The sequence below is a fragment of the Lithobates pipiens genome, unplaced genomic scaffold, assembly GCF_037356315.1.
Source record: "Lithobates pipiens isolate NorthernLeopardFrog02 unplaced genomic scaffold, aLitPip1_a1.2 Scaffold_41, whole genome shotgun sequence".
NCBI lineage: Eukaryota > Metazoa > Chordata > Amphibia > Anura > Ranidae > Lithobates > Lithobates pipiens.
In genome coordinates, this window is record NW_027507861.1 from 4411994 (window position 1) to 4438373 (window position 26380).

The window sequence follows — 26380 nt, forward strand, 5'->3', positions numbered from 1 at the left end:
CAGGCATATTGGCGTACAGGTACGTCCAATCTTCAATGCCGCCCTGCCATCGCGTGGCAGTCGGGAATCCCCGTGAGTCCGGTCGCAGGTCCCGCGGACTCAATCGCCGCTGGCATACCCGCAATCATCTCACGGGGCGGCTGAACGGAGAGATGCCATTGTAAACAGCATCTCCCCGTTCTGCCTAGCAACAAGTGACGCTGATCTCTGCTCCAAGTGATTGGAGCAGAGATCAGGGTTCACTAAATGAAAGCCCAGCCCCCCCCCACAGTTAGTAACACGCCCCTAGGAACACTTAACCCCTACACTGCCACCCCCTGGTTAACCCCTTCACTGCCATTTGCACAGGAATCACTGCATTTATATAGCACTGATTGCTGTATAAATGACAATGGTCCCAAAAATGTGTCAAAAATGTCCGATGTGTCCGCCATAATATTTGCAATCACAAAAAAAAAAAAATAAAAAAAAATAAAAAAAAAAAAAATCGCTGATCGCCGCCTACTACTAAAAAAATTATTAATAAAAATGCCATAAAACTATCCCCTATTTTGTAAACGCTATAACTTTTGTGCAAACCAATCAATAATCGCTTATTGCGTTTTTTTTTTTACCAAAAATATGTAGAAGAATACGTATCGGCCTGAACTGAGGGGAAAAAAAAAAAAAAAGTTTTTTATATATTTTTGGGGGATATTTATTATAACAAAAAGTAAAAAATAATGTGTTTTTTTCAAAATTGTCGCTCTATTTTTGTTTATAGCGCAAAAAATAAAAACTGCAGAGGTGATCAAATACCACCAAAAGAAATCTCTATTTGTGGGAAAAAAAAAAAAAAAAAAAAAAAGGACGTCAATTTTGTTTGGGAGCCTGTCTGCGTAATTGTCAGTTAAAGCAACGCAGTGCCGAATCGCAAAAAGTGGTCTGGTCTTTGACCAGCAAAATGGTCCGGGGCTGAAAGTGGTTAAAGAAAACCCCCCCCCCCAATCATGGAAATTTCAGTCTCCTAGAAGAAGTTGTAGGATTACGACCACACACTCCTCACTTTGCAAGTTCACACAATATAACTGCAAGAGATCCGATTAGTCTTCGGAGATGAACAATGGCTAGACATATAAATAAGATAAAGAGGCCATGCAGTTTTCACCTGATGGAATCCCTAAGCCCTTGTACACACGGCCGGAGATTCCGACAACCAAATCCGTCCGAGTAATTCCGACGGATTAATTCCAGAAGAGGTCCGGAAGTGATGTTGCATACACACGGGTCGGACTAAGTTGTCGGAAAATCCGATTGTACATAACGTGATGACGTTATTTCGTTAAGACGGGACTAGGTTCAGGCTAGTAGCCAATAGCTTTGGTCTAGGAATTTGATCTGAGCATGTGTGGCACTTTGTCCGTCGGAGTAGGCTACACATGATCGGAGAATGTCCCATCGGAGCATTTTGTTGGAAAATTTTACCGGCAAGTTGGAAAAGTCGGTCCGTCGGATATTCTGACGGAAAGAGTTCGATGGAGACCACACACAGTCAGAATATCCGACAAAACGGTCCGATCGGACACATTCCGACGGAATCTCCGACCGTGTGTACAAGGGCTTAGACTTGTGGCAAAACTGGATGAAATGCAAGTGGCCAGCTGGTCTTAAAGCGGGACTGTACTGCGGAAAAAAATATTTAAAAAAAATCAGCAGCTAAAATACTGCAGCTGCTGACTTTTAATAAATGGACACTTACCTGTCCCGGGGTCCAGCGATGCCGGCAGCCGAGGCCGATCGATCGCTCGGCTGCTGCCGCCACCATTCTGGGTGAGGGAATCAGGAAGTGAAGCAAAGCAGCTTCACTTCCCGGTTCCCTACTGTGCATGCGCGAGTCGCGCAGCACAATAGGAATTGTCCGCGCTGTCTCTGGGACCCGTGTGTGTCCCAGCAGACAGCGCGGCAGGACAGGAAATAGCGTGGACTCCCGTGGGAGTCTATGCCCGGAAGTGGGTGTAAATACCTGTCTTTGACAGGTATCTGCACCCCCCTCCCCCCTGAAAGGTGCCAATTGTGACACCGGAGGGGAGAGGAGGGTTCCGATCAGCGGAAGTTCCACTTTAGGGTGGAACGCCGCTTCAAGCGGTACTTTCCAGCTGATCCCATAAAAACAACAGCAACTTGGGTGTCGGAAGTCCTAAATCCGTTTAAGAAGTTGCTTTCCCGCTGAGCAGAGACTTCCCTCTACCTAGTGTCTCAGCTACATATATGGCTGCCAGGTTGTCATACATGACTGGAGGTGGAACATATAACGGGAGGGGATGGGCCTAGCCGGAGCCCTCAAGATTGACCGGATGTAGCAAAAGCCAGCAGACCCTGAAAATGAATCTCCAATTGACGCTTCGGAGGCTTGGCAAGATGCCACTTGACCACTATAAGGTCTCCGGTACTGAGGCAGTGCTTAAAAAAAAAAAAAAAAAAAAAAAAAAAAAAAAAAGTACTAACTCAGGACCAGGCAATGAGGAAAATAAAAGACCACTTGGGAACACAGCTCAATTAGTGAATGATGCAAATACATTACATGTTCTATAAAGGTCCCATAAAAAAGGAGAATTCTGAGAATCATAAGGAACCATAGTTAAGTTATTGACGACTCTCCAAAAACAATTGTCAAATTGTCTCCAGTGTGGACATTTGGGTGTGTAATGAGCCCTCTCTGGCTTGTAAAATCTTTTTCATATTTTGATCACCAATATGGTCTCTTTAATATGAACCCACTGGTGTGAGCCAAGATCGGACTTGTTTGTAAAAGCTTTATCACACTCAGAACACGGATACGGCCTCTCCCCGGTGTGGGTCCTCCGGTGTATTTTAAGGGGTTCACTCGCAGTAAAAGCTTTCTCACATTCTGAACACTGATACGGCTTCTCTCCAGTGTGGATCCTCTGGTGTCTATTAAGGTCTTGCTTCGTTGTAAAAGCTTTTTCACATTCTGAGCAAGGATACGGCCTTTCTCCGGTGTGGATTCTCTGGTGTTTGCGAAGGTGTGACTTATCTGAAAAATCTTTTTTACACACAACGCACTGAAACGGCTTCTCTCTGGTGTGGACCCTCTCGTGTAGGATAAAGTGGTCCTTTCTTGTAAAAGCTTTTTCACATTGAGAGCACTGATAAAGCTTCTCTCCAGTGTGAATCCTCTGGTGTGTGGTAAGCTTACTCGCAGTTGTAAAAGCTTTACCACATTCAGAACATGGATATGGCTTCTCTCCAGTGTGAATCCACTGGTGTGCGTTAAGCCTCATCTTGGATACAAAAGCTTTGTCACATTTAGAACACGGATACGGCTTATCTCCGGTGTGAATCATCTGGTGTCTGCTAAGCTGTGTCCTTGATTTGAAAGCTTTGTCACATTCGGGACACTGATATGGCTTCTCTCCGGTGTGAACCCTCTGGTGTGTGATAAAATTTGCCTTCAGTCTAAAATCTTTGCCACAATCTGAACAATGATACAGCTTCACTCCGGTGTGAACGCTCATGTGTAAGTTGAGAGTACACTTCTGTGTAAAAGCTCTGTCACATTCGGGACACTCATATGGCTTCTCTCCGGTGTGAATCCTCTGGTGGTTGATAAGATTTGACTTGCAAGTAAAAGCTTTGCCACATTCAGGACACGGAAACGGCTTCTCCTCCATTGTGAATCTGATGTGCGATAAACTTTCCCTTCACTGTAAAACCTTTATCACAATCCCAAAATGAAAAATCTTCTTGAATTACTTCTCTTGCGTTGGACTTTACTATAAAGTAGTATTTCGAAAAACCAACATGGTGTTTTAATTAACCTGTAAAAAAATAAATAAAAAAAGTCATTATTTTATGAATGAAGTTGCTTTATATTTCTAAAATTTCATTATTAGATACAGTATATCTAAAAGACATATGGAGCAGGATGTAGAGAAAGTGACATTGGGGGGGGGGGGGGGGGGGCATGGCTGGGATTCCCCTCAACATTCATACTAGACCAAATCCATAGCAGATCCTTTTGTCCGCATCCTGGCTGGACAGAAAAGGGGGATTAGTAAGCATTTGCCCTCCACCTCTCCACCTGAACTACACCAGGCCACATGCAGGATGTAGAGTACTCTTCCCCCTCAACGTGGGAAGAGTACTCTGCTAGAAGCCCCCTAGCAAAGCACCATGGCCCCCATGTTGATGAGGACAAGGCCCCCCTTCCACATAACTCTGGTCTAGTGGTGTTATCAGAATCTGAAACCTCCCTTTAGCCCCCCCCCCATTACATAAATGGGTAACAGGTACATAGTATGCCAAGGTACTAATTTACATGAACAAAAAAAATAAAAAATAAAAAAATTAGAATAGCAAATAAGCACACAATACCGATAAACTCCAAACAACAAGAAACACAAAAATAAAATTAATCCAGTGTTGTAGATCCCTCCAACATGCCAAAGAAAAACACGCTGACCATAGAAACTTTCCACTCCCAACAGGTTCTCATCACAATTCAGATATCCCAAGCTGGTAGCTGAACGTAAAATAAGGGGCTCCTAGGTGACCTTATTGACTATATTTCACCCGTGTCCTAGCAACCAGTGACACCGCGTGGCCACCCGTGTCCTAGCAACCAGTGACACCGCGTGGCCACCCGTGTCCTAGCAACCAGTGACACCGCGTGGCCACCCGTGTCCTAGCAACCAGTGACACCGCGTGGCCACCCGTGTCCTAGCAACCAGTGACACCGCGTGGCCACCCGTGTCCTAGCAACCAGTACTAGAATGGAAGTTGACACTTAATTGCAGTAGGGACACTGTCAAATTAAATTGGTTCTGGCTGGGGCGTGGCCGGCGCATGACCAGGATGGCTGCTTGAGGAGAGCACTCTTCACGCCGGCGGCATACACAGTGACATCCAGCGAACTCAAACCGATTTCCGAGCTCCTGGTAGCCTGGGGGAACACCCGCTCCACCTCAGGGTGATGTCGCTCAAGCGGAAAGACAGCCGACTTCCCCTGAAAACTGACGGCCTTCATGTATCAGCCTTCCGCGTAGCGGAACTAAAATGGCACAAGCGGACATGCGGAGGACACAGGCAGAGGGCGCGGCATGCACTAACGGAGGGGGAGACTCCCGCCCATCGGCAGACACACTGGTAAGCAGAGGGGGACCCTTCCCTTTCTCCCCGGGGACACCAACAGCCCAGAGCCTGGCTAAGGCCAAAATGCTCCTAGATAGCACAGGGACGGCCCAGGACAGAGACCACGTCAGCGGTGTGCCTCAGGCCTTCCCTCAGCAAAACCTGCCGCCTGATGCCATAGCAGCATTCCCCACAATTGGGCAAACTGTTAAAGACACTACCTTGAAAAGAAATGCTCATGTCACACTCAGGAGCTCGCTGCAGTCAGATATGCTCTCTCTCATGCACAGTTTTGGCAGCAAAATAGGAGCAATAGACAACAGGCTCACACTAATGGAAATCAATGTGGGTGATATCACAGGCACAGTGAATGACATTATTGATACCCAGGAAGCACAAACCCAGGACATCACCTGGATAAGGGACAAAATGGCAGACTTAGAGGACAGGGCCAGACGTAATAACTTTAAAATCCGAGGGGTCCCGGAATCTGTAGGAATAATGAGCTACCAGCCTTTGCGAAAGGTCTCATTAAGACGGTGCTACCTGACGCAAAAAAATATTGATCTTGTCATTGATCGCATACACAGGCTGCCGAAACCCGCGTTTTTTACCAGACGCAGTGCCTAGAGACGTAATTCTCAGAGTGCACTTCTATCACACTAAAGCCCCATACATAAATCTGAAGGAAAAATGGAATTACGTACCGGTAATGTCCTTTTCCAGGAGTCTTTCAGGACAGCCACCTTAGAGAGACACCGGCTCCTCCCCTCTGAGGAAACACCGCCTTCATTTTCATGATTTAAGCCTCCTCCTCCCTTCGTTCCTCAGTTCTTCCAGAGTACCTCCGGCCAAACTGGGGAGACACAAGAACACGTCAAACAAATAAACTTTTTAAGTCTTACCTGACGGCCTCATGTAATGAGTTCCCGATGATCTGCAAACAATTTGGGTGGGAATCGGTGCTGTCCTGAAAGACTCCTGGAAAAGGACATTACCGGTACGTAATTCCATTTTTCCCCAATCGTCTTTCAGGACAGCCACCTTAGAGAGGATAAGCGAGTACATTACCTTAGGGTGGGACCACTGCCTGCAGTACTATACGGCCAAAGGCTTGTTCTTTGGCTGACAGAAGATCCAGTCTATAATGTTTCACAACCGTAGAAACACTGGACTACGTTGCAGCACTACAGATCTGTGCAGGAGATGCCCCAGCCCACTCTGCCTGAGAAGTTGCCACTGCCCCGGCTGAGTGTGCTCTAACCCCAACTGGAGGACCTAACCTCCCTGTCACGTACGCCTGTCCAATGGCTAACTTAACCATCTAGCTATCGTACGTTTAGAGGCTTTGGAACCCTTCCTAGCCCCAGAAAACAACACAAAAAATGAATCAGATTTCTTGAACTGACCTTGTGCAATCCAAATAATGAAGAACACATCTTTTTAGCATCTTAATCTGTGAAACATGTGTTCCTGTTCTCCTACTGGATTCGAACAGAAAGTAGGTAGCACAATCTCCTGTATTCTTATGGAAACTAGAGGCTACCTTAGGTAAAAAAAGGTGCCCTAATAGAAAGGGCTTCGAGTCACTTACTCTCCCTGCTGTAGTGATTGCCACCAAAAATACAGTTTTGGGAGTGATCAATCTTAACGAGCAAGGTTCTAACGGCTCAAAAGGTTCCCTTGTGAGAACCTGTAAAACTAAAGCAAGATCCCGACTGGGAAGGGGGCGACCAAAGGCTTGGTCTTCACCTACTTAAGGCTCTGAAGAACCTTACTATCCCAAGGTCTGACATTAGAAGTCTATTCAGAAACACGCTTGAAACGGATACCTGACTCTCCAATGTTTCGGGGCTAACCTTTTATCTGCCCCTGACTGCCGGACCTCTAGAACGGCCCCCGAGCTGTGCTCCTTGAAGGAGTTCTCTGAGCACCAGCTATTGAACCGCCTCTATACCCTCAAAAAAATGGTCTGAGCTTCCATTTACCTGCCATTCAAAAGAGTGGCTACTAACAGTCTGAGACCCCTTTGCCATTCGGAACTTCCTCAGTAGCCAAGCTGCAAGGTTCCACCTGGGGGCAGCAGATTGGACACTGGGAAAAAACCCAGGGGAGTTCCACCGACAGGCCCTTAAGAATGGAGACCCACGGCCTCCTGGGCCAATGAGGTGCGATTAGAAAGAGTCACCAGAACTTCCTCAACTCTGCAGGAATCAAGACGGGAATCAGGACGGGAAGGGGGAAAGCATAGCACCTAGAGAAATCCTAAGTCTGTGCTTAGTGCGTCTGCTTCCGACATCCCATCTCCCCTGCTCATAGAACAGGAGATGGCTTCTTTCGCGTTTTCCCTTGGGGCAAAAGAAGTCTATCGAGGGCATCCCCCTCCCCCGGGTGATCATTTCGAAAACGTCCTGTTTGAGAACCTGGTTGCTCTCTCCCCGCGTTCTCCTGCTGAGGCATCTAATACCTGAATTTGCTCTCCTTTCCACCGGATCACTGGAAGGACAGGAATTTAACATTTGGCCCATCTGAGGGTGGCTTTTCGCTAAGGCCCTTAAGGCTCTGCTCCAGAAGCCCCCGTTTTATTGACGTAAGCCACTGCCAAGGGATTGTCTCCATGACTGCTACCTAATGTCCCCAGAGCACTCTCTACGGGGTCCTGAGAACCAGATCTACTGCTCTCAACTCCCTCCAATTTTGAGGGTCTCTTTGACTCCCTCCTTCTTGGATATTGGCCAAATCCACTCTAGGCCTTGTGACAAACATGCTCCCCTATCCCACCAAAGGGACTTTAAAATACAGGCTATGTAGTATTATCTCAATGCTCTAAGTCGGTTACTCACTGCTACCTTGCCAGCACGGGACTGTCAGCTGTGACCTTTGCCATTCGGTGATCAGTCATGAGCTACCGTGCTAAAGCTAGCAACAGAGACCCTCGTGATTTGACACAGGGTGGACTAGAACTCAGACATACGCAATCCAACCGCAGACTGCGCCTTTGGGAGACGGCGCGCATTGTCACACGCCACCGCTCCTGGCTTCTTTACCTGAGTTAGAACCGAAAACAAAGAGTCCTAAGGCCCTCTACTGTGGCCCCAAACCTTCAAGATGAATAGCTTGCAGACGACAGTAACGTAACCCCGTCCACTGAACAGCTAGGAGCGTGGATGTCAGTAAGCTCAACCTGACCCTCTTTACTCAGGAAGGTGACCCCCTTGGGAAGAAGTTTAAGATGAGTTTCCGTAGGTTCAGAGGCCAACCCAGGCTCCCTAATAGGTCCCTTATAAGCTGTGGATCCCCGTTCAACTGCGCCAGAGAAGGGACAAACAGGAGAAGATCGTTAAGATACACGATCACAGAGACTACCCTGAGACGCAGGAAGGACAGGACCTCTACCATCGCAGGAAGGTGACCCCCTTTGGTGAAGATACTAGGGAGAAGGGGATAGCCCAAAGGGGAGTGCTTTAAACTGAAGGTGTAGCACCCCTACCGAGGTTATCCCTGCCAGCATGAGGAAACGCTGGTGGCTTTCTGCGTTGGAAATATGCAGGTATGCATCCTTTACTATCGATGCCCTGAAACAGTTTTGGTGGAAGAGGTGCCCTCACCCCGTGATTAAAACCAACCAAAAACTTCTGTAGGTGACCAAGACACCCAGACGATTCAGGCTCAGGATGAGCCTGAACTTTTCCACAGGCTTGCGAACCCCAAATGAGAGAATAGAAGCCTTGCCTATTTAATCTGCTGGGACCTTTATTACCACTTCCTATTCCTCTAACTCCTGCAGAGGAAAGAAAGGCACCTTTTGTCAGCTCAGTGACAAGGAGTCTCAAAGGGGGAAGCTCTGAAAATTCCACACGGTAACCTCTTTTGATGATCCCTAACACAAACTGATTGGAGGTGATCATCTCCCACTGGGGGAAGAAGGACCCTTTTTAACTGCTCCCCCTATTTTTTTTCTTAAGGGGAAAGGCCTCTTTCTTATAAGCCATGCGATAGCACTGCTTCAAGACCTGGCCCAAACAGCAGGTCTCCTCTAAAGAGGGATTCCACCGAGCTTTGATTTGGACGCCCTGTCCCTCTGCCATGTCTACAGCCTTAAGGCCCTCCAGGCTGAGTTGGTCAGAGCCGAGGACCTTGCATACCATCGAATGAATTAAGCCGAAGCATCCGCAGAGTATGCCAATGCCTAAAGCAGCACGGGAAAAGGAGGATAGAAAAGACTCCTCTGCCATCATTGCTTCATCTGGATAAGCCAATACTTTGTACTACGAGCCACCACTGTGGCTGCTATGGTAGGCTTAGAGATTTCCTTATGGTAAAACCCAGGCGTCTTCAAACCATAGGGTCTAAAAGTGCCCCCATGTCCCCAAGGACAGGTCAGTATGCCTGGACATCTGAGAAAAGGCCGCATCTAACCCGGGGGATTTTATTCCAGATGAGAGCCTCCTCTTCCGCCCAAGGAAACCTTTGCTTTAATGCACCAGAAAAGAAAAGTTTTCCTTCGGGATCCTGCCATCCTTGATGGCATCAATCAAGACGTCATGACCCGGGAACACCCGCTCCCCCTAGGCCCTAGTACATCTGATCGTGGGGTGACAGTGCCTCCTAAGTGATTTGGACAGCTCTCAAGAGCCTTTCCATCTCATCCAGGGGAAGTTTATACCGTGAGGTTCTTTTGGGTTCCCCATCCAAGTCCTCACCCTCAGTCTCCCTTTGGGAGTCTGAGACGGCACTGTCCACTTCTTCCTCAACTTCCCTCTGGAACCCTCTGGATTCTCCCTAACCTGTGGGAGGAACAACCATTGGGTTAGGTGGAACACTCTGCTGTGCTGGTGAAAAGAGTGCTCTGGAGCTGAGGGCATTGAAACCTTTACAGAAGCCGCCAGATCTGCACCCTGTTCTGCTGCCTGCTCTCTAATGGCACCCAAACAGAGCTACGGACTGAGCTATCCAGGCCTTTAAAACACTCCTTACAAAGTGCCTTGAACCAGGAATTCCCCAAAGAGGCTCTACATGAAGGACACTTCCTCCAAGAGCCAAGGGGGGACCTGCTTAAGTCTTTCTGAGATACCTGAAGCAAAAGAGAGAGAGCAGCATAAACTTTAAAAAGAAAAGAAAAGAAACACCAGCACTACTTAAGAGGACCACCGGGAGTGCCCCCTCCTAGGATCAATCTCCACCTGGATCCCAGATGCACTGCCCTTCCCCCCGACCACCTAGGGGGAAAACACACCAGTGGAGCTACTGGTTATAAGGTAAGGGAACCCCTCTCCAGGGCTATTACCTTTGAGTGGCTGGTGCTGTTATCTCCAGGAGTTCTTGAAGCCTCTGCTTCGGACATTCTCCCGTTGAGGAAGCGTGGTACGAACGTGCCTCCAACAGCTACCTGTGCAGACTGTAGAAAGAGAGGCTGCACCAGCCGAACGCTAGGTTCCCCTTCACGTGCCGCGTCCGGAACCGGAAGACGCGGATTGAACGAAGGGGTCCGCCCCAACCGGAACTGACGTCGCCCGCCTACCGGTCCGGCTTCCAGCTCCCAGCCGGCTGCATACACAGGGGGGCCCTGGACGCCTTCGTTCAGTACCCCACTGGGCGAAACGCAGGGATGAACCTCTCCAAAGACTTCCTGCTTTCCCCAAGCGAAGATTGGAGTGCGTGTAAAGGTCAGTCGAGTATTCAGCTTCCCCAGCCGACTGGACTGTTTGTTCCGTTGAAACACCCACGGGTGAACGAACAGACGACCCCATAAACTTCCTGCTTCCCCAAGCGAAGTTTAGGGTATATGGACAGTACGAACACTTCAGCTCCCCGCTGATAGGACTGTCCCGGACCGACCGATAAATGGTCGGATAGCCGAACGAGGCCGGGGCTCCGCTCGGATAGCTTTCAGATTCACCAACCGAATTCAGCCTTCAGGTTCCTTGGCGATGTCTCCCCGCCGGAGGAAACACCATAACTGAGGAACGAAGGGAGGAGGAGGCTTAAATCATGAAAATGAAGGCGGTGTTTCCTCAGAGGGGAGGAGCCGGTGTCTCTCTAAGGTGGCTGTCCTGAAAGACGATTGGGGAAAACTCAGCAGAAAAACTGATAGTGTGTATGGGGCTTTAGGAGCAATTCATGCACAAAGTGAGAGGGATTGAAAATCTACCAGACCCGTACACTCGCCTCCAAATTTACACTGACTTATCACGGCATACTCTGAGCAGACGGAGGCAGCTCAACGCGATAAACAAAGCCCTGCATAACCACCAGCTCCAGTACCAATGGATAACACCTGCCAAATTATCCATCCACCGTGAGGGAATGAAACGCGTAGTGACGTCTCTACAACAGGGATTGGAGCTATTACAGAGGTGGAACATTATTCCTGCTCCCCCTGATGCAGCACCCATGGACCAAAGCACTACAGGCTCGATCTCTGCCCAACCTTTACCTCCCAGGAGCCAGAAAAATATATCCTTTTAACTACAAGGCTTGGGCCCATGCATTACACTTACCGTCCGGTAGTGACACCTGCTCACGCCAGGTCTTTAAAGACTCGTTACCTCTGTTCAGTGTTTTCTAGGTGCTGTGGTGCTGAGGAAGATACTCGAAAGAAACACTTTTGTTTTGATCCCAGATACTAATCCACTGAACCGTGCATCATTTTAGAAGCATCCCAACGCTGAAGATACTGTTCTACGCTTCAGATTTTCGCAAGCTACGGACACTTGCCTATCTTTCCGCTTTCTGGATCACCAAGCTACGATTGTGTTTTTTTTCCCCTCCCCACTTGTCTCTCCCCCTCCTATACAGGATCCCGGGAGCCACAACCTGCTTGTTCGGATGTGCCCGATTCCAATCCAACCTTACCTCCAGTACGACTCGCATGTCGTCTCGCTGTCGTCCTACAAGGTATACCCATCCTAAAATGGGAGGCCTTCCCCAAAGTACGCCGAAGACTCGGTCCCATCTGGACTAGCGTCTTACCAGGTAATACGCTTCACATTCTTTGACACTCCTGCACTCAACATGCCAATCACGATTGTTACAATCAACGCAAAAGGGCTTAACCACCCGGCGAAGAGATGCTCTCTGTGGACTCTAGCCAAACATACGAAATGTGACATTATATGCATTCAGGAAACGCATTTTCTAGCAAGTAATTCCCCCGCGTGCAATAATAGGGACTTCAAAAACATCTTTACTGCTAATGCAAAAAAAAAAAAAAAAAAAAAAAAGAAAGGGGTGCTCATAGCCTTCAAAAACACCCTGGTATTCCAACTTGTACAGTGCACTGCAGACCCTGATGGTCGCTATATAATCCTATCTTGTAGCATCAACAGTGCCCCATATACATTTGTGACTGTATATGCACCTAATACTCAAACCCGTTTTTTTTACGTAAGCTGCATAAAAAAGTAAACACACAAAAGCAAGGAGCTACAATATGGTGTGGGGATTTTAACAGCACCCCTGATCCTGACCTGGATTCCACCTTCCAGGCCAACAGAAGTAGACTAGCACTGAACCCTCTATTGAGCGATCTGCGTCTCTTTGATGTTTGGAGGTGCCAGCATGCAGACGAGAAAGACTTCACATACTTTTCCCCAGGGCATAACTCCTATTCTCGAATCGACCACTTTCTGACGGACTTCTGGACTCTTCAAAATATATCCTCTTCAACCAGTCACCTAACCCATTGATATGCAATTAGCGGACCTCCAGCTGTTGCTAAACTACAAGTCCCATCATGCCTCTGCCTCTGGCTGTCATGCTTGTGGCTCTAAGAGTCTTGCTATGCCTGGGAATTGTAGTTCTGCAACAGCTGGAAGTCCTCTAATTGCATATCCCTGATCCAACCACATGGTCAGACTACTCCCCTGTGAGTAGAATCCTGGAAGACAAGGCCAAGCATACTTCAGCGTATCTCTGGAGACCGAATACCAGGATATTACAATCCGAACCTTATGCCCAAATACTGAAAGATGAGTTAGTGGCATTTTTCACCCGAAACAAGGACTCTGTTGCAGACCCGCATATCCTGTGGGCCTTGCATTAAACATTTATGCGGGGGGCTATTTATTCAGCTAGGGGCTAGGCATAATAGGCAGAGGAGGCAGCGAATGGGCACCCTCTTGGCGCGCATCCAATCTGTCGATTTACTTAATGAGCAGCAACCCACCCAAAACACTTAGGTCTGAATTAATATCACTCAGGCTAGAACTTAGGGCTCTTCTACTAGAAAACCACGACAAACTCCAAAAAAATAAATAAATAAATAAATAAAGAGACTCTGAATGAAAATTTTACACTGCAGGTAATAAATCGGGCAAGCTACTCTCCCACCAAATCAAGGGCCATGTCACCAAATCTCCCATCCCTTATATCCACCATCCTCACACAAATACCACACTGATGAATCCGCAAGACATTGCTAATGCCTTTAGTGCGTACTATGACAAAATGTATAATCTAAAAAATAAATAAATAAATAAATAAAAAAAAAAAAACTTAAAAAACCAAACCCAGCTAGACATGTGCAAAAGGAAAAAATTTGTTTAGTTTTGTTTCATTTCAATTCGTTAATTCATTAATTTAGTTTAGTTATATTCGTTAACTTCCTTAAATTCGTTTTCGGATTTGGTTTAGTTTTTTACCAAATTCGAAAAATCGGCCACATTCGAAAATATTTCAACCGGATTCGAAATGATTTCAACATGATTCGACATTATTTCAACCACATTCGAAAATATTTTGTGACCCGACTTTAGCGCCATGTATCTCGGGGTCACTTGGTGCTAGAAACTCCAAATTTAGATATGTTGTAGTGCTAGTACTATTGTGTTTGCATACCAAAATTGGGGTTTCTAGCTATAAGTGACCCCAAAATCGGGTCGCAAAATGTCATTCTCTGCTCTAATAACATTTTGCGACACGAATTTGGGGCCACATATCTCGGGGTCACTTATAGCTAGAAACCCCAAATTTGGTATGCAAACACAAATACTAGCACTACAACATATCCAAATTTGAAGTGTCTAGCACCAAGTGACCCAGAGATACATGGCCCTAAAGTCGGGTCACAAAATATTTTCGAATGCAATTGAAATAATGTCGAATCATGTCGAATTCATTCATTATATTTCTTTCGTATTCGTTGTAATTTGTTATTTTTTTTATTCAGACATTCGGATGCATACGAATGTCCGAAAGATGCAAAATTTGGCCGAATATTGATTCGTTACGAAACGAATTGCACAAGCCTAAACCCAGCCCACTCATTCGCAGATACAAGCCTTCTTAGACTCGGTACACCTTCCCCGCCTGACCTCACAGCAATTAGAGGAACTTAACCTCCCTGGCGGTACGATTATTTCGGATTTTAGGTGCTAAAAGCGGTACCATTATTTTGCATGAAAATTTGGCGTTTTATATTGTAGTCCTGCAATTCTTAGGAATAACTCACTTAAAGCGGTTCTGCCCCTAAAAAAAAAAAAAAAAAATATTAAAAGCCAACAGCTACTAATATTGCAGCTGCTGACTTTTAATAAACGGACACTCACCTGTCCCGGGGTCCAGCGATGTCGGCGGCAGATGACGAGCGATCGCTCGTCTCTCTGCTGCCCCCGCCACCATCCTCGGTCAGGGAATCGGGAAGTGAAGCATTGCGGCTTCACTGCCTGGTTCCCTACTGCGCATGCGCGTCTCTTCTGGTCCCCGCTGTGTCCTGGGAACCGTGCGTTTCCCAGAACACAATGGGGGGGGGCGGGGCATCTGCGGGGGTCTGTCCCAGAAGTGGGTGCAGTTACCTGGATTATCCAGGTAACTGCACCCCCCTCCCCCCTGAAAGGTGACGATTGTGGCACCAGAGGGGGGGAGGGATCAGATTAGCGGAACTTCCCCTTTTGGGTGGAGAACCGCTTTAAATCCGTCCAAACCAGAGTCTAGCAGACATCCCGGGTATGATAAAGTTAGAAAAATTAAATCATAAATTATAATATAGATAAATAATTTTACCAAATAATAATATAACAATAATAAAAATTATTCAATAATGTAATCAAATCAAAAACACAGAAATTTGCTCAGTTGCAGAATTGTCGCTGTCATTACTCTTCAGTATTTGATGATGGATCTCCCCACAAATCGCTATCGCTCAATTCTGCAAGTGATTACAATTTATTATTCCCAAATAAGCTGCGCTATACTGATCCGATAAATGCTATGTGAAGCAAATGAGTGAATAAATAAAGCATGAAATCAAAAAATATTAACAAAGTGCAGACAGGGAAATGCATATACTAATGTTCAAATATTAGTCCATCATCCCATCAACAAAAAACGTTTTGCTTGTAATCTCCAACGTGTTTTAAACACACCACACCGATATAGGAAAAGTGTCAGGCCGCGTACACACGCGCGGACTGTTCGCCCAACCTTGTCCGCTGAACAGTGTTTGGGCGGACAGTCCGCTCGTGTGTGGGGCTTCAGCGGACAGTTTCAGCGGACAGTTGGCCGAACAAGGTCTTACGGAAATTCCGAAAAACTGTCCGCTGAAACAAGGTTTCAGCGGACTGTTCGCTCGTGTGTAGGCTTGTTCGGCCAACTAAGTCTCGCGCATGCTCAGAAAGGATTTCCACGTCGGAAGGTTGCATTGCAGTGTATAGGACGTCGTATTTTTCGTCCCGTCGTACGTGCCGTTCACGTCATCGCGCATGGTTTCAGCAAACTGTTCGTCCGTCGTGTGTGGCCATGTCCGTCCATGCTAAATTTGAGCGGACTGTTTGCCGAAACTGTTGGACGGACAAAGTTGGGCGAACAGTCCGCGCGTGTGTACGCGGCCTCAGAGTTTGCAGGAAAAAAGAGGACTTCCACCACCAACACTACTGCCGCTTACCAGCTACACTGATCCCATCTCAGAGACCAGATATCGCCAAATCAAAAACGCTTCCTCTGAGTCAGGACTGCATGGAGGGTGTATCCTCTTTAAGCGCTTGGTTCAAATGGTTAGAAAAATCCTACGGCCACACCGCTTATTCCAATGGTTAGAAAAATCCTACGGCCACACCGCTCATTGCCCAGCACATATAATAACGAAAGGAATCGCCATAGTGTGATATAGTCACGAAATTTAATATAATAAAAAAAGATTGCACTTACATCAAGTAGAAAAAAACTTTGCTTTGTAAAACAAACAAATTCGCCGGCCGGCTTAGTAACGCTGCCCGCCGCTTCCGGGTCCAGCGTAGATCGCGGTGACGTCAGTACGTCGCTCCTCCCTACGCCGTTTCGTTATAGGTAACGTCTTCCAGGGGCACAGGCGGCGTACTGACTCACCGCATTAACATACACAGTGCTATTTAATGCGGTGAGTCAGTACGCCGCCTGTGCCCCTGGAAGACGTTACCTATAACGAAACGGCGTAGGGAGGAGCGACGTACTGACGTCACCGCGATCTACGCTGGACCCGGAAGCGACGGGCAGCGTTACTAAGCCGGCCGGCGAATTTGTTTGTTTTACAAAGCAAAGTTTTTTCTACTTGATGTAAGTGCAATCTTTTTTTATTATATTAAATTTCGTGACTATATCACACTATGGCGATTCCTTTCGTTATTATATGTGCTGGGCAATGAGCGGTGTGGCCGTAGGATTTTTCTAACCATTGGAATAAGCGGTGTGGCCGTAGGATTCTTCTAACCATTTGAACCAAGCGCTTAAAGAGGATACACCCTCCATGCAGTCCTGACTCAGAGGAAGCGTTTTTGATTTGGCGATATCTGGTCTCTGAGATGGGATCAGTGTAGCTGGTAAGCGGCAGTAGTGTTGGTGGTGGAAGTCCTCTCTTTTCCTGCAAACTCTGATGACACTTTTCCTATATCGGTGTGGTGTGTTTAAAACACGTTGGAGATTACAAGCAAAACGTTTTTTGTTGATGGGATGATGGACTAATATTTGAACATTAGTATATGCATTTCCCTGTCTGCACTTTGTTAATATTTTTTGATTTCATGCTTTATTTATTCACTCATTTGCTTCATATAGCATTTATCGGATCAGTATATCGCAGCTTATTTGGGAATAATTATTTGAATTGTGGGTATCTCACGGTTAAAGCTGCTGCTGCGTTTATAATTCATAATTCTTTTTTTTTTTTTTTTTTTTTTTGTTTCATTACTTCACATTAAGTTTACATAGGATCAGCGCTGTATTTTTTAGGTTTTTATTACAATTTATTATTATCGCTGTTTTCTAGCTGGTCTACAATCATTTTTGATGTAAAGTGACAGTTTTGGTTTCTATGGACAATCTCCAGTTTCCAGGCATAGAGAACAGTTTTTATTATATAAAACTGCATGCAGGACACTGGACAGACCACTAGGGACAAAGGGGATGTGAAATAATTACATACAGCGATGTAATCTGTAAGATTACATTATACTGTATGTATAGTGAGCATTTCACTTTTTTAAATTTGGCGCCGATCTCCGTCCCCGCGCGTCGCAACGCTCACAGGGAACGGAGATCGGCTCCGTGATAGATCGAGCGAGGCACGGCTCGCTCGAACAGCGCGGGGACATCGCTGGATCCAGGGGACAAGGTAAGTAAACATCCTCCTGGATCCAGCGATGCGGTCCCGAGTCTGGCTCGGGGTTACCGCTTTTGGTATAAAAATTCCACCCCGAGCCAGACTCGGGAATACCGTCAGGGGGGGTTAATGCCCCGTTCACACAAATAGAAATTCAATCCGCGATACAAACAATGCCTAATAACAAGGCACCTGGCCCGGACGGTTTTGTGGGAGAGTTCTATAAACAATTCAGCCCAATAATCACGGAGTACATGACGCCTCTGTTCAATTCTGCTGCCTCCTCGGCCTCTTTCCCCCCCAGGAGATGTTAAAAGCTTTAAATTGTAACAATACCGAAGCCAGGGAAAGAACCTAATCTGACTCAAAATTTTCGCCCCATCTCATTACTAAACCACGATGTGAAGTTATATGCTAAAGGTAATAGCAAGAAGATGGAATGACGTATTGCCAATGTTGATCCACCCTGACCAATCGGGTTTTGTCAAAGGACGCCAAACCTCAGCTGCTACAAGGCGGATGATTAACCTTGTCCATCATGCGGTGACCCATCGGGTGCCTTCTCCTCTTCCTTCATTGGATGCGGAGAAGGCATTTGATAGGGTTCACTGGCAGTATTTAAAAATTGACATTGGAGAAATTTGGATTTCAAGATCGTATTCTTTTAGCAATTCTAGCCCTCTACTCTTCTCCCTCGGCCCAAGTTTACTGCTCGTCCATGCCATCAACGTCATTTAATATCACAAACGGCACACGCCAAGGTTGTCCCCTCTCACCCTTGATCTTTGACTTAAAGTGGAAGTAAACTCCCCTATCGTTTCCATCCATGGAAGCCGCCGTCTTTGCCTCTGTTTAATCTTCAGCTGCCACGGTGCTGCACATGTGATCCGTTATGACCCCGGCCATTGGGTGGTTTGACAGTTTGGTTGAGAGCACAGCCAATGTGCAGTTAGCATTCCCGGCATGCCGTTTTTTGAAACTGTTTAAAATCGATGGTTTTACTTCCACTTTAATGATCGAACCCCTGGCTGCTAAAATTAGATCCCATCCCAACATTTTTGGTATCAACATTGGCAATACAGACCATAAGATCCGCCTTTTTTTTTTTGCCGACGATGTCATCTTCTCATTGACCAACCCCCTCATTCTCCCCGGCTTCGGTACAGCACATACTTGATGAATTCAGTCTCGTTTCCTGTTACAAAGTGAATGTTTCCAAATCTTATATACTTCCCCTAACATTGCCAGAACAGCAATGTCTATCCCTGAAAAGGTAATTACCAATATGCGTGGGCCACAGACTCTCTGACCTACCTAGGTATCACCCCCCATACTAAAGACCTATTCAATGCCAATTTCACCCCCTTCCTAAATAATCTCCCATCAGAGCTAGAGAAAAAATGTCCAAACTAATGTGGACAATCTCAGGTAGACTTGCAGCGTTTAAGATGCTCAAACTTCTCCAACTGCTGTACCTGTTGAGGGCAGTACCCATTCCTATACCCACGCCTTTCTTTACGCAAACTCAAGTGGTACTCAGGAAATTTGTGTGGCATAACAAGAAAGCTAGAATAGCACACAAACACCCTCCTAAAGCATAAAGGGGTGGGCGGTATGGGTTATATTAATGTTAGAGACTGCTACAATGCGGCCATATGGTTTAAATCCGACCCTACCAACCATTGGAGTGCCATAGAAGCCCACCAAATACCCGGTAAGAACCTACAAAACGTGGCTCCTCTCTGCACCTAAGCTTCGGACGAAAGATATCCATCTTTCTCCGCCCACAAGAGCATCAGTGATGGTGTTCGCCCATTTTGCTCAAACACACGCAAAACAAAAACACGCCAACACCTGTAAGCCTCCCCTCCCAATTGAAATAATTGGCCTACTGATTCCCAACATGCATATACGTTCTTGGAAAGAAAAAGAGGGGATTACACAAATAGCAGACCTCTACGTGGAAGGCTTCCTGAAACCGTTCACCTCCTTGCAGCGCGAATTTAAACTCCCCTCCCCCGACTACTTCAAATATTTCCAAATAACCCAATGCCTACTACAGAACCCTCATCTTCATATACTTTACCGCATCACAGGTAGCAACACACTAACCAAAAGGTATCTCTATGTTTTATGCCACACTTAAGGACAAAACATCCTTTGACAAACTCCCCCCCCCCCCCCCCCCATGACAAAATGGGAACAAGATACGGGCACCTCGTACTCACTACACCAATGGCTACATGCAATAAAAGCTAACAACTCAGCGACCGAATCGGCTAATCTCTGGGAGCTCACATACAAGATAAATCTCAGGTGGTACATTACTCTAACCCAGAGGTCTCACACTGGTGGCCCTCCAGCTGTTGCCAAACTACAAGTCCCATGAGGCATTGCAAGGCTGACAGATACAAGCATGACTCCTACAGGCAGAGGCATGATGGGACTTGTAGTTTTTTCAACAGCTGGAGGGCCACCAGTTTGAGACCCCCTGCTCTAACCCAACTCCACACATACTATAGAGCCCCAGACTCTACCTGCTGGAGACAATGTGGCCCCCCAGGGACCCTTTACCACATCTTTTGGTCCTGTCCCAAAACTGGCTCTTTTCTGGAAGGAGGAATTTAACCTCATATCAGAGATAACACACATCGTCACCCGGCCCAAACCCTGATCTAGCCCTACTCAACATTGGAATCGACCATTTCCCACACAGACTTAGATGCATAGTTACGCATATCTGCCTAGTGGCAAGATTAACACTGACCCCAAATTGGAAATCCTCAAACTTGATTTCCTGCGCTGAAGTTATAAAAGAGTGACACACCTACACGGAATGTATGAACGCATGTACGCCACGGCAGAAGTGACACACCTACACGGAATGTATGAACGCATGTACGCCACGGCAGAAGTGACACACCTACACGGAATGTATGAACGCATGTACGCCACGGCAGAAGTGACACACCTACACGGAATGTATGAACGCATGTACGCCACGGCAGAAGTGACCCACCTACACGGAATGTATGAACGCATGTACGCCACGGCAGAAGTGACACACCTACACGGAATGTATGAACGCATGTATGCCACGGCAGAAGTGACACACCTACACGGAATGTATGAACGCATGTACGCCACGGCAGAAGGACATCTGCCCAGAACTGCGAAACCATGGGAAGCGTGGATAGAGTGGTTCAATAAATCCCAACCCTTACTTATCCGATAGTCACGATTAAGCATAGGCTCTCCTCCTCGCCCCTCCATCTCTCACTCTCCTATCTTTCTACCCCCCCACCTTTTTTTTTGTCTCCCTCTTCCCACCCAGCTTAAAATACTCTCTCTTTCTTGTTATCCACTACCACAATCATAGCTCACCATATTTTATTGCTCGTCTAGACCCAGATGCAGTTAAGACATCTGTTGTCTGGTATTACGTTTTGCTCCACCCTCTGTGATTGGAGCATTATATCTGTTATTTAACCACTTGCCGCCCGCCATATACCAAAATGACTGTTGTAATATCCTGACCGGACGTCATATGACGTGATCAGGATATTAAGCCACTGCGCACCCCCCGGGGGCGCGCATCGCGGCGATCGTTGTTGCGGTGTGTCAGTCTGACACCCTGTAACTACGATCTGGGTAAAGAGTCTCCAATGGAGACTCTTTTTATTAATCATTATTTTATTAATCATTTATCACTTTTTCACTTATACTTACATTTTTTGATTTTAAGTACTAATGAAATTATATGTAGAATAAGTGGTATCAGCTCACCTAGCAGAGGAGATATAAAGTGGTGCTTAATCACTTTTGGTTTGAGTTTGAGTGGTATTGGAATTAGTTGGTTGGAGGTAGCGCCAGTAACCTATAAAACCGGAGTTAGACTTACCGGTAACTCTTTTTCTAGGAGTCTTCCAGGACAGCCTTTGAGATATAGGGCTCCTCCCTCCGGGACAGGAAACACGTCAAGCCAATTAAATAAAAGGTGTGGTCCTCCAGGCCCTCCTCAGTTTTACTCCAAGAACCGCCGGGAGGCTCTGAAAGACATAACACACTAACAATCATGTTAATACACATCCTCACCACTTAGTCCAATTTAAACAACTTTGGGTGGGAAGCCAGGCTGTCCTGGAAGACTCCTAGAAAAAGAGTTACCGGTAAGTCTAACTCCGGTTTTCTCATATCGTCTTCCAGGAGAGCCTTTGAGATGATAAGCAAGGAGCTCACCTTGTCAGGGCGGGACCACTGCCTGGAGGACCTTACGTCCAAAAGTCTGCTCTTTATCAGACCATAAATCCAGACGGTAATGTCTTGCGAACGTTGAGTAGCTGGACCACGTTGCTGCTTTGCAGATCTCCTCCGGAGAGGCTCCAGCCCTCTCTGCCCATGATGCGGAAACCGCCCTTGTAGAGTGTGCCTTAACTAAGGGTGCCTGCTTCCCCTCTAACTCATAGGCTTTAACTATCGCCATTCGTATCCACCTGGCGATAGACGCTTTGGACGCCTTGCAGCCCTTGCGGGCGCCCGAAAAATTAACAAAAAGTGAGTCTGACTTCCTGAAGACCTTAGTGGCTTCTAAAAAAAATCAATAGACTTCTCCTGACGTCTAACAAACTTAAAGATCTCGCCTCATCCTTGTCTGAGGTTGAGAAAAAAGTTGGCAAAATAATATCCTGTGTCCTATGAAAAGTGGACACCACTTTAGGAAGAAAACTAGGATCAGTCTTAAGTACTACCCTGTCCTCTAAGATTAACAGAAATGGCTCTCTGACCGAGAGCGCTTGTAGATCACTGACCCTTCTAGCTGACGTGATCGCTATCAAAAAAACAGTCTTTAGTACAATCCACTTAAGTGAAGCTCCCTCTAATGGTTCAAATGGATCTTGGGTCAGAGCTCTAAGAACCAAGGCCAAATCCCAAGTAGGACAGGACTTCATTCTCACAGGCCTGGATCTAGATAGAGCCTTGAAGAAGTTCCTGACAAATGGATTCTGCTGAAGGGAGGACTGAAGGAAAACACTTAAGGCCGCCACCTGTACCTTTAGAGTGCTGATAGATAGGCCCAGTTCTACCCCTGCTTGTAGAAAATCTAGGACTGCCGGGACCCCGGGACTTGCAATCCCCTGTTCTCGCAACCAGGAATTAAACCTCTTTCCTACCTTGGCGTAAATTGCCCTAGTAACAGGTTTACGGCATTCTAACAAGGTCTTAATCACTCTCTCTGAGAAACCCTGTGACCTTAAGATTTGTTCCTCAGATACCAGGCCGCAAGCTTGAGCCTCTCTATCTGAGGGCACAGGATCGGCCCCTTGGAAAGTAAGTCCTCCCTGACTGGTAGAAACAGCGGAGGATGTACGGCCAATCTCTTTATGCTGGCAAACCAGGGTCTCCTTGGCCAAAAAGGAGCTACTAAAATGAGGTCCGTAGTTTCCGAACGGAACTTCTGCAGAACCTCCGCCACCATCCTTACGGGAGGAAAGGCGTAACACAGGCCAAACCGCCATGGATTGGCAAGGGCGTCTATCCCCCTGGCCCGATCCTGTGGGTGAACCGAAAAAAATTGTGTCACCTTCCTGTTGCCTTCTGTTGCAAATAGGTCTATTTCTGGCCTTCCCCAGCATGACACGATCTCCTCGAACACTTCCTTGTTGAGGGCCCACTCGTCCTGACCTATCTTCTGGCGACTGAGAAAGTCGGCCAGGAAATTCTGGGTTCCCTTTAGGTGAATGGCTGATATTGAGGACAAATTCTTCTCTGCCCAGCAGAAGATTTTGTCCGCAATTACCTGTAGTGCAGGGCTTCTGGTTCCCCCTTGCTTGTTCAGGTAGGCTACTGCTGTCACATTGTCTGAGCGAACTTGCAGATCCCTGCCATGTAACCGGGACTGGAAGGTTTCTATAGCTTTCCAGACTGCCAGAAGTTCCTTCTGGTTTGAGGAACGACCTGTCTCTAGGTTCGACCAGGAACCCTGGGCTAAGGTTTCCTCTAGGTGGGCACCCCAACCCAGCGCACTGGCATCGGTCGTGACCACCACCGTAGCTTGTGGGGACCAGGGAAGACCCCTGTCTAGGTTGACCTGGGCCCGCCACCACCAAAGAGACCTCCTGACTGCCGAGGATAGGGGCATAACCTGATCCAGGCTCTCCTGCCTGCCATCCCAATAACGGAGCATGAGTCTTTGTAAAGGACGCTGATGATGTCTTGCCCAGGCCACCGCTGGAAAGCATGATGTCATCAACCCTAGGACTCTCATCACCTCCCTGATCTGGGCTTCCCGACCAGATTGAAGCTGGGCTACCGCCTGCTCTAGCTTGCCGATCTTCTCCTCCGGAAGAAATACCCTCATTTCCACTGAAGAAATCCTGTATCCTAAATACAGGACCTCCTGTGAGGGGGTCAGCTGGGATTTTTCCTGGTTTATCAGCCACCCCAGTGAGCGCAGAAACCCCAAAGCCTCCTGTATGTCCCTCTGCAGCTGTTGGGCCGACTGGGCTATGAACAGTAGATCGTCCAGATATGGGATCACTGTTATAGCCTTGAGCCTTAATGGAGCCAGTGCCTCTGCCAGAACTTTTGTAAAGACTCTTGGTGAGGCTGAAAGCCCGAAGGGGAGAGCTCGAAACTGGAGGTGTAACACACCCGTGTTCAACCTCACCGCCAACCTGAGAAATCTCTGAGATTCCGGATGAATCGGGATATGCAAATATGCATCCCTGAGATCCACTGTGGCCATGTGACAGCCCTGAAACAGGAATTTGGTTACCGAGAAGATTGACTCCATCCGGAACCGCTTGTATTTTATAAATCTGTTCAGGGGACGGAGATTCAGTATTAACCTGAACTTCCCCGAAGGTTTCTTTACCACGAATACGTGGGAGTAAACCCCCAAGCCTCGCTCCTCCTGAGGTACCTGCACCATTACTTCTTGGTCCACCAGATCCCCCAGAAGAAGAGCCAAAGCCTCTGCTTTCTCTTGGTCCCTTGGTAACCTTGTTACTTGAAAGTTCGGGAGGGGAACTGAACCAAACTCCAACCTGTAGTCGTTCCTTACAAGATCTCGAATGAACGGACTTTCGGTTGAAGCTTCCCACTGTGGGAGGAACTTCCCCAGTCTTCCTCCCACCGGGACGCAGGAGTCACTGGGTTTTAGGGGAGGGTTGAGGAGGATTGAATAAGATACCTCCTCTGCCTCTTCCCTTGTGACCCGTCCAATGCTTTTTGGGGCGAACCTCCCTTTCCTGCAGGTTTTGCTGCCTGGGGCTTCGAAAAAGGCGTTTCCCTTCAGGTCTCTTTTTCCTTTCTGGGAAAGCTTTCTTCCTATCCTGCGTGCGCTCTAACGCCTCTTGCAGGCCGGGCCCAAACAAATGGTCCCCTGAAAAGGGTAATCCACACAACTTTAGTTTTGAAGCTGTGTCTCCTGACCAGGTTTTAAGCCAAACGGCCCTTCTGGCAGCGTTCACTAGTGCTGCTGATCTAGCAGCCAGTTTGACTGATTCTGCAGAGGCATCCGCTAAAAAGCCCACCGCTTTAAACAGTAGCGGAAAGGACTTCAACAGCTGTTGCCTAGAAGTACCTGTAGAAATATGTGATTGTAACTGTGTAAGCCAACACTCCAAGTTTCTGGCCACACAGGTAGCTGCTAGGGCCGGTTTAAGCCCAATGGAAGAGGCATCCCAGGCTCTCTTGAGCAGCAGATCTCCCCTCTTATCCATAGGGTCCCTGAGTGAACCCATATCATCAAAGGCCAAATCTGTCTTCTTAGAGACCTTAGCCAAGGGAGCGTCTAATTTGGGAACCTTGTTCCAGGGATGCACCGCATCCGATTCAAAAGGGAACCTCCTTCTAAGGCTACCTGAAAAAAATGGCCTTTTTTCCGGTTGTTCCCACTCCAGCAGAATCGCCTCCACTAGCGACTTATGGACGGGGAATACCCTGTCTTTCATTACACTCGACCCTTGATACATCATGTCGTGTTTTGAAAGCTGGACCTGTTCTTCTCTGATCTCCAAGGTGTCATATATAGCCTTGAGGAGGTCACCCACATCATCCAAAGACAGCTTGTATCTGGCTGATCTAATGGCCTCTTCCTCTCCCTCAGATTCTGAAGTAGACTCTGTCCTAGAGGAGGCTAATGACCTGGATAACCTCTCCCTATCCACCTCCTCCTCCTGACTTGGTTCGGATAAGGAAGGCATACTCACGGCTCTGGGTAAAGAGACAGAAGGACCCTGCATCCTATCCATCATGTTTTTAAAAGATTGGAAGGTGGATGCAATCTCATCCTTTACGGATGTTAAAACATTGTGACAAGCTGCCACCGAGTCCTCTTTTACCAGGCTACTGACACAATCTGGGCAAAGCGGCTTCTCCCAACCGGTGCCTAACTTAGCCCCACACACGGCACATTTCCTTCTGGGTAAAGGTATCTGGGCTCTGTCCTGTTTAACCTAAAAACAAAGAAAAACAGGGTCCCATTAAAATACCACCCCTGACCACACCACTGTGCTTCTAGGGTCTGTTTAGGAAGTGCCCCCCTTCACCAGCAGGTTCTCCACCCCGGGAAGGTGCTACGGGTCAGAGTGACCCCCCACCCCCCAGTGTAAGTCCTGGTCTGCCCTCACCAAGCTTACCTGAGAGGTACTGGAGCCTGTTGAACCGGAGTCCACC

General features: G+C 47.3%; 2 protein-coding genes across 2 annotated transcripts in view; both read right to left on the reverse strand.

Moving 5' to 3' along the window:
- LOC143956815 (uncharacterized) overlaps positions 1-26380 on the reverse strand; it is a 155518-nt gene that overhangs the window by 47903 nt on the left and 81235 nt on the right. The gene's annotated exons all lie outside the window — the stretch shown is intronic.
- LOC143956819 (uncharacterized) overlaps positions 1790-26380 on the reverse strand; it is a 105819-nt gene continuing 81228 nt past the window's right edge. The window contains exon 3 of the mRNA XM_077466994.1: positions 1790-3366. Within this exon, the coding sequence (XP_077323120.1) occupies positions 2715-3366 (652 nt within the window). The 3' untranslated portion in view covers positions 1790-2714. The remainder of the gene's footprint in view (positions 3367-26380) is intronic.